The 12,741-nt window shown below is 42.9% G+C and overlaps 1 protein-coding gene and 1 non-coding gene across 2 annotated transcripts; both read left to right on the top strand.

Annotated features, from left to right (window-relative positions):
• The first annotated feature begins 5,142 nt into the window (after positions 1–5,142).
• RPS20 (ribosomal protein S20) lies at positions 5,143–11,116 on the top strand. Its single transcript, XM_089678458.1, has 4 exons — positions 5,143–5,301; positions 7,195–7,294; positions 7,669–7,742; positions 10,902–11,116. Exons 1-4 carry the CDS (start codon positions 5,299–5,301, stop codon positions 11,082–11,084), a joined length of 360 nt encoding a protein of 119 aa, XP_089534584.1. The 5' UTR covers positions 5,143–5,298; the 3' UTR covers positions 11,085–11,116.
• Positions 7,476–7,541, top strand: LOC149461362 (small nucleolar RNA U54). The gene has a single exon (XR_016312886.1). It is a non-coding gene; the product is annotated as a small nucleolar RNA U54 (small nucleolar RNA).
• Positions 11,117–12,741: the final 1,625 nt, after the last annotated feature.

Below are 12,741 nucleotides of genomic sequence, written 5' to 3'. Positions count from 1 at the left end.
TGCTGGCAGGGACAGGCTTTTATACTCAAGCTGTAGCTGATTTTTAATGGGAAGACTGTGAACACCTTTTGTTTTAACTAATATAAACTGAAACACCACGTGGACTTCACCCCTTCATGATTGCCTAAGATATTTACGTGGAATGTAGGAAGTGGGCTTTAAATCTGGGCACGGCATATGTGTGTTTGATTGTTTGTGCTTGAAGCACGCTCGCTTGCGTGCTCCCTGCACAGAGACTGGGCTGTCGGTCCCAATCGGATCCCGATCACATGATTGCTGTGTTAGAGCCAGTTCACACGAAGGGGCGGACTGACAACTCATGGGGCCCCCGGGCAATAGGGGATCATGCTCATGGGGCCCCCTACTGACCTTGAGCAGTGCCCGAGTTTCCAAATGGTCAGTCCACCCCTGTTCACACGTATGTGAATCGGATGTATTTTGAACTGCATCCAATCTGCATGACATGTGAAAGGACATTGCTGTCTATTGTGCCTGTCTACATATGTCCGGTGCAGCAGGAGTGTGGATTTAGTGCGAGTTGAAAAAGAGTCCTGGCAGTGCAGTCCGGTTCAGGTGCAAATTTAGGTCCATTGACTTCTAAGGGAACATTTCTGAATTGCAGGACATGCAGTTGTGAACAGGATAAAATCCTGATCTGATCCTGATCTAGACCTGTCCTAAAACGCTGAACTATTTAGTCAATTCACTGTGAAAACGGAACTTCAATTTGCACTGCACATATGTGAATCTGCACTTATCCTCTGACTGACTATTAAAAGTGCTCAATCTGTAGCTTTGCCTGTGTTGTATTTCCTCATAATGATAATAAACACACTTTCCCTCTAGGGAGGTGAGAAGATACATTGTATCTTTTTCTCCATGCTAGAGGACATGTTTGCAAATTAAAAAAAAAAAAACTGTTACAATGTTAAAAAATATATAAATAAAGAATAACTAGTTCAGGGCTTGATGCAGCATAGTGAGTGTCAGTGTAGGTGCCAGTGTAAGGCAGACCATAGACAAAGCAAAAAACGAATGTTTTGTCAATTGAAAACCGAAAATGGCACATACGATTGTGCCATCATTTGTTCAGTTCCTCTAAATAAAATCCAGCATGTTGGATCAGGCACTTTTGATTGCGACATTAAAATCACATGTCGAAGCTGGCACATTAATGATGCAAAAAAACCATAGACCAAGAATTTTCGTGTGGTTTTCGACTTGCCTATGGCCTGCTTTAGTGTCAGTTACTATCAGTGTCAATGTCAGTTAGAGTCAGTTGGTGGTAGTTTAGGCTAGCCATACACTATACAGTTTTCTTACAATTTTCTGACCAATTTCTGTCCAATTTCCTTTAGATTAACCTTCCACTATGCAGTACAAGGGCCTGCCTAATTAGATACAATTGAAAGTGTATTTTTTAGGTTTGACCTCGTATTATATGGTTTTTGGTAAATCTAAAGCAAAAATCTCCATAAAATTGTATAATGTATGACCAGCCTTAGTGTCAGTTAGTAGGAGTGAGTTTTAGGTAAGAAAAAAAAGGTTTTATATTTAATGTCAGTGTAAGTGTAAAGCTGGCCATACATTATACAATTTTCTTGAGAAATTGGCTTTAGATTTACCAAAAACCATATAAGAGGTCAAACCTAAACAACACTTTCAATTGTATCCAATTAGGCAGGCCCTTGCACTACATAGGTGTAGGTAAATCTAAAGGAAATTGGGCAGATATTGGACAGAAAATTGTAAGAAAATTGTATAGTGTATGGCCAGCCTTAGTGTCAGTGTGTTTTGGGTAGAAAAAAAAATGCGTACTTTTTTTTTCTTGGCCCTACTATGGGTACAAAGAACAAATCACACACATGTATGTGGTATTGCCACATTCATAAGGAGTAGGAGAATTTATTTTGCAGGTTTTTTGTTGGTGGGTCATAGTGATGACATAAAAATATAATGCTAAAATTTAAAAAGATTTTTTTTTTTACTATTTCTGGACAGTTTTCCTTTCATAATACAACAAAATCAGGAGATATCGATTACCATTTCCCACCACATAAAGGCCCAATTTGTCCTGAAAAACAAGGTTTACTTCACCTGGATACACTTAGTCTGCTTTCACTGACCCATAGCAAAAGCGCATTTTTACTGCATTTGTGGTGTGTTTTTTTTACGGGATATGTGACTCAAAAACCCCACCAAAAATGCAACTTGGGTGTTTTTGCTGCATTTTCCATTGATCTCAATGGGGAGGTGCATGTTTTTTTAACTGCACTAAAAATGCAGCAAGCAGGATTTTAAAAAATGCAGTGGACCCTCAATGAATCAGTGTGAAGAGTCCCATAGGATTACATGATCACATGTTTTTCTTCAAATTTTTTAAGGGAAAAGCAAAAGAAAAACTTTATTAGGTACACCTTGCTAGTGCCAAGAAAATATTTCCAATACCATTACACCACCACCAGCAGCCTGAATCGTTGATTCAGGATGGATGGATCCATGCTTTCATGTTGTTTACACCAAATTCTGACCCTACCATCTGAATGTCGCAGCAACCAGTCTGCCCTTTATCCTCTGACCTCAACAAAGCATTTTCATCCACACAAATGCTGCTCACTGGATATTTTCTCTTTTTTGGACCATTCTTTTTAAACCCTAGAGATGGTTGTGCAACCACCAGCCTGAACCGTTGATACAAGACAGGATGGATCCATGCTTTCATGTTCTTTATGCCAAATTTTGACCTTACTGAATGTCGCAGCAACCATTCTGCCCATTGTCCTCTGACATCTGACATCAACAAGGCATTTTCATCCACAAAAATGCTGCTCACTGGATATTTTCTCTTTTTCGGACCATTCTCTATAAATCCTAGAGATGGTTCTGTGTGAAAATCCCAGTAAATTGGCAGTTTTTGAAATACTCAGACCAGCTTGCCTGTCACCAACAACCATGCCATGTTCAAACTAATTTAAATCCCCTTTCTACCCTATTCTGATGCTCAGTTTGAACTTCAGTAAGTTGTCTTCACGTCTAGATGCATAAATGCATTGAGTTGCTGTCATGCGATTGGCTGATTAGCAATTTGTGTTACCAAGCAATTGAACAGGTGTACCTAATAACATGGCCGGTGAATGGAGATGAGGATCAGACTTGGAGGCAACTTCCATTAAAGTCTATGGGCACACGTCTGATAGAAGTCGCCTTGAATTAGTACAGGAACCTCTTCTGAAAACGGAGTGACTTCAGTAGTGCTAATTAAATCAATTCTAAAGGTTAATTTTTTTTGGGGGGGGAAATAAGAAACATGTCTATACTTACCTGCTGTGTGCAGTGGTTTTGCACAGAGAATCCTGGATCCTCCTCTTTTCGGGTCCCTCGCAGGTTCTCCTGGCCCCTCGCTCCTGTCGGGGTGCCACCACAGCAAGCAGCTTGCTATGGGGGTACTTGCTACTGCGTGTGTCCATTCACACAGGGAGCTGCGGCCCCCTCTTTCTCCTCATTGGCTGACTGTCTGTGATTGACAGCAGCAGGAGCCAATGGTTCCCACTTGCTGTCTCAGCTAGGGGTGTATTTACCACAAGGTAAACAAGGCATTTGCCTAGGGTGGCATTTTTTAGGGGGGCAGCACTGCTCCCTGGAAGAAGGGACATATGCAGCATGGGGACCAGGTGGAATCTGAGAGTGGCTGCAGGCTGCTTGATGGTGTATGCAGAGCCTGACTGTCATTCCCGGGGATGTTCAGAGCTGTAGAGGTGAATGTCTTTCTCTGTCGCCGGGGGCTGTTTCGTGAAAAGCTCTCTTGGGTGGGAGCGGTGATGGGGCAGGGGTGTTGTTGGTCACTGTCAGGCTCTCTCTGTGTGGGGGGAGAGGGGGTTTGGTGTTGGTCGGTGTCAGGCTCTCTACGCCGGGGAGGAGGGGCGTCCAATTCATGTGTTACCTAGGGCAGCACAAAATCTAGATACACCACTGGTCTCAGCCAATGAGGAGGCAGAGACCTGGGACAGCTGAGGCTATCGTTCACATCGCTGGATTGTGATGAGGCTTAGGTATTAAGGGGGCTGGGGGCATGCCGTACACAGATTTTTTACCTTCATATCTCCTAGATTGTAAGCTCGAAAGAGCAGGGCCCTCGAACCCCTCGTGTATCACATAGTATTGTTATCGTACTGTCGCATGTTCTGTCTCCCACTGTAATGTACAGCGCTGAGCGAACTGTTGGCGCTTTATAAATACTGTATAATACTAATAATACAGAGAATGCATGAAGGTAAAAAACTGTGAGCCTTTACAACCACTGATGTGACTTGATGGGTGACTTTCATGCCATGCGACTTTGCTTGGGTAATCTTCCTATAATGTCGGATCCAAATCACATCGATAGAAATAAGGATCCGACTTCCATTAAATCACATTGATATAGATGACAATCTGACTTCCATTAAATCACATTGATATAGATGAGAATCTGACTTCCATTAAAGTCTAGGGGCACAAGCCAGATAGAAGTCGCCTTGAAGTAGTACAGCAGTGGTTCTCAACCTTCCTAATGCCGTGACCCCTTAATACAGTTCCTCATGTTGTGGTGACCCCCAACCATAAAATTATTTACTCTTTACACATTGGAAATGTGTTGTTCGATGGTCTTAGGTGACCCCTGTGAAAGGGTCCGCGACCCACAGGTTGAGAACCACTGTAGTACAGGAACCTTTTCTAAAGTCGGAGCGACTTCAGTAGTGCTAATTAAGGCAGTTCTCATTGACTAACATGGGATTTCACATGTCATGTGACTTAGGGTGGTCTCACAAGTCGGATCCCAAGTCGTGGCAGTGTGAACCCAGGCTAAAACATGAATGATATAAAGTAATGTGGATGATCAGTAGTCAGTACTCCTTATGGACATGTACGTTTCTTCAGACACTCCACCAATCATCCCGAATTTTTGTAAATCCGTCAACTTATAAGTAAATGGTAACCTTGATACTACAGTTTTGTAATTACAGTTTCACGTAAATCTAACTCCCAATAACGTGGAGTATTTCGTTCCATGTCAGACACTAGAGGGTGGAAATGTTTCCCTCAACAATGATGGCTACCGCCGGTTCATTGTCGCACCTATAATGGCGTGTTTCCCTTAGAGCGCCCGCCTCCTTTGTATAAATATCAGGGCGGAGTGGGGCCTCGTTCTCTTTGAGTACAGCCAGCTGGGTGTACGCACTTTGTGGACTGACTGCTCCTGGCTCACCGCTGTTCGCTCGGCAAGTCTCACGAATAAGTCGGCCAGGAAGGTGATCAGTCATGGTGAGTGTGCTGCGTCCACCTGATCCTCCATCGCTTCTCACACCGCTTACTGAGCATTGCGCATGCTTGTGACCCTAATAAATGACTGGGAGGCCCATAGTAATGCAGAGCGCTCCCTGGGGGGCTGGTGGTTGGAGCGGACTAATGCTGCATTGTATACGGGGTGCTGGTGTGTTCAGCTGGACTATCTCTAGTGGTTTAGTCTGATGTGCTGGGGTTGGTTTTCAGGCGAGGTTCCCTCAGTGAAGTCGTGACACGTGTGCCTTGTGGTGGGACTGTGTAGACCCCCTTAGGCTCCATATACATGAGCCTACCCTGACTGCTGGCCTCAGGAAAATGCAAAACGTGGCAACTTCTGTACTGCAATTTCGTTGTGTTTTCCTGTGGTTGGTGGTCAAAATGTTCCTTTCTTGAATACGCTGCTTCCATGTTCAGGAGAGGGAGGTTAACCCCTTGATGCTGGTGCCTCCTGGCACTTTAAGGGTGTCAGAAGCCGGGAGGTGGGGTTTTAGGGTCATGGCTGCCGTGATTCATGGTCACATGATCGTGAAAGGTCCTGATCAAAATTGGAGATCGGGACCTTTCCGTGAGTACCGGACGTGTGCTGGGCACGCGCTCTCAGCACATGTGCTTTTCTTGCATGCAAATGTGCGGCTGCTTGGCGTCAAGGCCCAGATGCTGGGAGGCAGCCAATTTGTCAGCCAGTGCAAAGCGGTTAAAGTGGAGTTCCACCAAAAATAGGAAATTCTGCTTTAAAGACTGGTCCCCCTCTCCCAATTAAGGATTGGCAGCTTTGAGGAGCAGGTACCCCCTCCCACTTGCACTGCGATCATCTTGGCAGTCAGAAGCGGATGTTGTCCTTCCCACCCCCCTCCCTGTATCCTTCTGGGATCTGACAGGTCCCAAAAGACTACAAGACCATTCAGGAAGCGCAGTGCTTTTTGCGCATGCGCAGTGGGCACCTGGATGTGAAGGTGCAAGCTGTCACAGCTGGGTGCCCACACTTAAGATGCTGGCGCCTGGAACACAGGACGGCCAGTGAAATGGGCTGGGGGGGACACTGCGAGATCGTAGGACAGGTAAGTGGCTGTTTTTTAAAAGTCAGCAGCTACAGTTTTTGTAGCTGCTGCTGACTTTTTAATTTTTTTAGTGAGTGGAACTCCGCTTTAACCTCACCTAAATGTGGCAGCTCCTAAAGTCTGCTAGAAGCCTATGTGTACATGGACACAGGCTTTTATGGTGTTGAGTTTAGTAACTTTGGCAAAAAAATGCCAAAAGCTCCTAAATTCAAGTTTAGCATCCACTAGTGTACATGAAGCCTTACAGTGCTTGTAATCTTACATATACCCAGTGAAGTGACTGGCTTGCACAGAAATTAATCATCTTATGTAACTTGTGCTGGTTTGACTTCAGCCTTCTCATTTACATCATTTTAAGTCCAGAATTTATAAAGCTTGTCTGAGTTGTCAGAAAAAGGGGTAGGGCTAAAATTACAAAGTCATGTTTCAGCTTAGAATGCAGTGACATCCGTGTAGATACATGGTTTCAACTGCTCAGTTTGCATTTGGAGCCATGCACCTGCATCAAAGTGGGAACAGTGGCTGGGTGTGCAGCTGCTGCATCCCAATAGACATGGGTGCAGCGTTGCATGACTGCGCAATTGTCAAAGTAACGCATTGCTGTAATGCAAAAAATGGCCTGGTCAGGAGGGGGGGGGGGGTAAAATTGATTTCAAGTTCTAATCAGCTTATGCTTTTCCTAAAATTTGACAGCATAATTGGAGTGATAAAAGAGCAATAAATGTGTTAACAGTAACTTTTTGGTGTGCTTTGTGATATAAAAATGAATTTGTTTACCTGGCATGATTTGCAGTAACGGAACTTTTTTCCACAGGCATTTAAAGACACAGGCAAAGCACCTGTTGAAGCAGAGGTGGCAATCCACCGCATCCGTATTACACTTACCAGCCGCAATGTGAAATCTCTGGAAAAGGGTATGTTCATGTAATTTTGTAAGATACTCTTTAATGTGCATTTCTGAATTTCTCAGATGAGAGCACAAGATTTAAGTCTTGAAGTGTACCTCTGGTAAATGTTTTGCTATTGAGATGCTCGTCTACATTAAAGATCTTGCCCAGGGATATTGGTTTCAGGACATGTATATTGTAATCCGGTTGGCAATGAGGATGAATATTTTCAATGAAGTACAGTGATTGACTTATACGCTATTCTGAGCTGACCTTGGAAATGTCATTGCACATTCACCTGTAATCTCCTTAGTTTTGTAGCCCTTATAAAGTTTAATGTCCATAGAATGTGTTATTAAATCTTACTGTGATGGCAATTAAATGGTTAATCTCTCATCTAGTCTGCGCTGATCTGATCCGTGGAGCCAAGGAGAAGAACTTGAAGGTGAAGGGACCTGTGCGCATGCCCACCAAGGTAACTGGCGATATGGTGTTTTTCCTGTTTTTTTTTTTTTATTTTAAATGTATGGTATGGAACAGGATTTATGCTTGAGAACTGATTACTGTCTGGAGTGAGAATTGTTAGAATGGTGGCTGTGGAATTGTGTGGCTGGATTTTTTCCTATAGTAAGTTATACTTTCCTGCTCTGTGGAATGGCATTACACCTTTTCTGGGGTTTTCCTGCCAGAGCTGCCCCCCATTCCTTTTCACTGGATTTGATTGACAGCAGCAGGAGCAAATCACTCCTACTGCTCTTTATCTGCCCTCTGAGATCAGGGAGAGCAGTGCTGTTCCAGACTGGGACAATGCTGGATTAGGAGGCGTCATGTACATATTGGGTGAGGGGGGGGGGGGGGAAGAGAAACAGGTAGTGGGACCTTTTACCCTAATGTAGGGAATGCATTGAGGTAAAAATTACTTGCCCTGCACTTAAGATTTTTTTTTTTCTCCAGTGGCAGTGCTGCACATGTAAAGCTATGCATGTAGTGCAGTGTTTATTTCAGGTACTTGTATAGCGCCATTAATTTACGCAGTGCTTTACATATATATTGTACATTCACATCAGTCCCTAACCCTCAAGGGGTGTACAATCTAAGGTCCCTAATTTACATTCATACATACACATTTTAGGGCCAATGTAGACCGGAACCAATTAACCTACCAGCATGTCTTTAGAGTGTGGGAGGAAACGGGAGTACCCGGAGGAAACCCGCACAGGGAGAACATGCAGACTCCAGGCAGGTGGTGCCGTGGTTGAGATTCAAACCCTAGTACTGCCAGGCGGAAGTGCTAACCACTTAGCTACTGTGCTGCTGAGTGTTGATGGGTTCCATTTGAAAAGCAATACTATGGCCATACTGCGCTGTTTGCTATTCAGAATAGTAAAATATTAAGCACTGCACAGGCTATTTGCACCTGCTAATCAACATACAGCCCCATAGCACTGAGTAATTGGCTTTTATGAATGAAACAAGGCTGTTGGGGCTTGTGCTAACTGCAAAGCTTTCTGTTCAGAACGGTAAAATCTCTGGTATGGGGCTGTGACCATCTGCTGGGGCTGTATTCACAAGCAGTTGCAGATCACACAGCCTGTTGTGATTTGTGGTTGAATGGCATCACTTGTCTCCAGAGTAGCCTGATCAGTGCAGTCACTTACAATTCATGTTCCTTGCTAGCAGTGTGGTTGGAAAATTAGTGGCATACTGTCTGACCATGCTGCTTAGCAATGGTGGGACAGATTTAACAGGACCAAATGCACTTGTTCTCTTGGGGAATTCAAGATAGTTTATCTAAGATGGTGCATGTTTTCAGGACTCAGTCAGTTTGACAGACTGGCATTGTAATGTCTCACAGCAAGGACACAGGAAACCATTTTTTTTCTTGTGTCCCATTCACACTGCAACACAGCCTATGGCTGCTAAAATGCAGATGTGTTACATTTACTGCAGCGCACCATGCCAAATTGTATGGCAGTGCATCACTGTTACATTACCATGAATGAAGCTTAGTGCACTTTACAAAGTTTGTACCAAAAAGAGCTGTGGTGCACTGAATTGGGCAACACACTGCCACTTACTGCAGCCAGGATTTGAGGCGCCAGAGCAGTAATGTGCTCTGGTAGTTCCGCTATTCTTGTATGATTTCACACTTGGGAAAAAATCTTCAGCAGCCCCAAGCCAGGAAGCCCCTGTGGTGGCAGGTAATTAACTAAAGGTCTGGACTGCTCTCAAGAGCAGAGCTCTACAATGCCTATTCTTGTTAGATCTCCCATTCAGTGTGAATGATGTACATGCAGTTCATGAATGGTCTCAATTTGCAGGCTATTGTCTATCACTGGAGTATAGCAGAGAGCCCATAGCAATTGTCACTGTTTTGCCAGTGCAGCAAGGCTTCCATTTTATGAAAAGGTCTGCAATAACTTACTGATTTTAGTATACCTATAATAGACCTGATAAGCCAGAGGTTTCTCTGTATCAATATGACCTGATCATTGTTTAAGTGGTAGAATATTTGGTAGTGTCAGTTAGGGATTATATATTCCCATGTATAAGGTAGGTCCAGCCACAGCTGCACATTTTGCATATGGGTTGATGCATCTTTGAAGTTGGTATGAGTAGGCCACAATGGCTATTGTAAATACAAGGAAGACTGTTTTTAGCCAGCAGTGACACAATGGTCTGGCTGAGAAATCTTGTGTACTTCAAATACATGGGTGGTGTACCCTACTGCCCCCAAAAGTGAATACTAGTTTTCTGGTGGGATTACAAATGCACTTTGTTTTTTTAATGCCTGTACTCTTGCCCTTTTAAATTTGACTGTGCTGTAAAAGTTTTTGTTTTAAGGAAAGCACTGCACACTGTTCTAAAAACTGCAAAAGCTTTTCAGTCCACTGACAGACAAAACTTCCTTTCCCCTTAGGGCTCATCACACCTTGCAGGGCTCTAAGGCAGCCCCGTTCATTTTGAATTGTTTGGCAACACATTAAATTTGAAGTGTTGCCATGAGTGAAGATTGTTCCTGAGAGATCTTTGTATTTGCTGCTTCCTAGTTTCTGTACTATGGAAATGTCTGAGATTAATGCATGATGCTTCTGTGCTGGTGATGTATGATTCTGCTAATACACCACATGTATGACAAAACATTTGACAGGGAACTGTAAGATCTTCACTGGTTTGTCTGCTGAGATTCACCTTCAACTTGTCTGTGGTAATCAAAAATTTAGTTTAGTGGATATCTTCAAATGGGGACACTTGTTCTGACAGTTGAGGTAGATTCCTTCACACCATATTTTTTTCATGCATCTCTGGGACGAAGTTAATGTAGTTCTCCATGAAGGGGCACAATTTGACTGACGGGGTTCTTAACCCCTCCCTGATTTTTCCAAAGCTAAAAACTGCCTTTATATACAATGGTGATTGGACAGCTGTCACCTTAATCCATGTAGGTATAAATTCTGACATGAAGTAGTTGGAATTGGTGATACTCCAGTTGATGCCATGACCTGTGGGGTCGGTAAAAAGTAAACCTTAATGTGTACAGTATAAACTTGTTTGCTGTGTGGCTAACGTCTGTAAAATGAGCTCATGGTGAATGAGCCTTGATTTTTAAAAGTATAAATCTTTGTTTTTCTAGACCCTGCGCATTACTACAAGAAAAACCCCTTGTGGTGAGGGTTCGAAGACATGGGATAGATTCCAGATGAGGATCCACAAGCGCCTGATTGATCTACACAGTCCTTCTGAGATTGTGAAGCAGATTACTTCCATCAGCATCGAACCTGGTGTAGAAGTTGAAGTGACCATTGCTGATGCATAAATGCCACCTTTTGAATAAAAGTTACCACCGTATTCCGTTTCTTGAACTTATTTGAAATATTGAACAAAAAAATCTCCAGCCAAAAAATATTGATCCATAAATGTTCAAGAACTGAAAACCGCAATCAGGGTGGATTTGATTTAAATCGCTAGTGAAAAGGCTTGATTTAAATTCTTACTTTTAAAGAGCAACTGTCATCTCTGTCCTGCAGCAGCTCCTCTGACCTGCTGTTGACTCACTGACAGTCCCATTCACTTTAATGGGACTGCTAGTGATGCGGCAGTGACAAGGAGAGGGACATGGCAGCAGGTGAGTGGATTCCTGCTAACAGGCACTGCCATGATGGATCTAAAATGACAGGCGCTCTTTAAATGCAAGGAATCTGACTCATTCTTGCTGTTGGAATCTTTAATTGCAAACCAAATTATGGTTTTGAGAATAAGCTGTCTGGTTAGTAAAACAGCGATATCAGAACTGATTTTAGCTTAACACATAGTTGGAGAACTATTCAAATTCCTTTTATTTAAAGTTTTTTTTTTTCTCATTGTTACTGTGAAATTGTTTGACCGCATCAATGCAGTGCATGTGATCTCAGCTTAGAGCTTGGTTTCATTGAGTTTACCAAAAATGTAAATATTGCAGAATATACAGCCTCATGCTACATAAGCTCCGTTTCATGTAATAAATTAAATTGCTCTATCTTAACTAGAAAACTAGCTTTAGATAGATTTTTACTACAAAAGCCTTTAATTAAAATTTGATAAAGTCCAATTTTTTGTTTATCCACCCTGTCAGCAGCTAGGTTTGAAGGTCTAGTTGATTGTTATTGGTCAAAGTGAATTGGTGGGGTTCACTAGTCCTGCTCTCAGTTTGATTTCACAATTAGGCTGAATCAACACAACAGAGCTGCCATGGTGCTTTACTGCTGCAGCAGGAGGCAGTTGTGGTGTGCAATTCAGCTTTTTTTTTTTTTGTACAAAACATGCACTTCACAGCAATGTACATCAGGCTGTTGCAGTGTACATCAGACACATAGTAAACAATTGTCTCTGGTGTCCCTATGGTGACATGGTTTACCATGCAGTAAAACATCTGTCACTGCCTATTATGTGAATTTACCCCAAGATGAAGTAGCACATTGCATTGAGATAAAATGGTTAAGAATCCAATAGTGTAGAAACAGCTGTCTGAAGGAGGGCTCTGAACAAGCCTTTAATCCATGGGTGTCAACTTGTGGCCCTCCAGCTGTTGCCAAACTAAAAGTCCCATGAGGCATTGCAAGAATAACCGTTACAAGCATGACTCCCAATGGCAGACATGCTGGGACATCTAGTTTTACAACAGCTGGAGGGCCACCAGTTTGACACCCTTGCTTTAACCCATATTTATTTTGACAATTTCATCCAGGTTCAGGGTGCTACTTGAAGCACTGAAGGGGGGCACTGGGCACCCTTAAAACATTGTTTACTACTGTGACTTGTGCAATTTAAAAATTCTGCTTACCAAATTTGCTGTTAGACTTTAGCCTTACTACAGTGACCTCTACTGTGTGCCTTTAGAGCTGCCTTCACTACATGCCTGAAAATGGTTTACCTAGAATCCAACTTTTCACCAACACTTCAGTCTGAAAATATTTTTTGACAAATTGGAAAGATCT

Source organism: Staurois parvus, unplaced genomic scaffold, assembly GCF_062004578.1.
Source record: "Staurois parvus isolate SC_StPar_1 unplaced genomic scaffold, SC_StPar_1.0 ptg000205l, whole genome shotgun sequence".
Classification (NCBI taxonomy): Eukaryota; Metazoa; Chordata; class Amphibia; order Anura; family Ranidae; genus Staurois; species Staurois parvus.
Note: the sequence above shows the minus strand (reverse complement) of the source record. Positions and strands in the feature narration are given on the sequence as shown.

Bases quoted from the DNA above. Each gene is read 5' to 3' on its own strand.
- RPS20 (XM_089678458.1), top strand. The intron at 7,295-7,668 runs GTATGTTCATGT...TCTCTCATCTAG, and splicing joins TGTGAAATCTCTGGAAAAGG to TCTGCGCTGATCTGATCCGT. The intron at 7,743-10,901 runs GTAACTGGCGAT...TTGTTTTTCTAG, and splicing joins CTGTGCGCATGCCCACCAAG to ACCCTGCGCATTACTACAAG.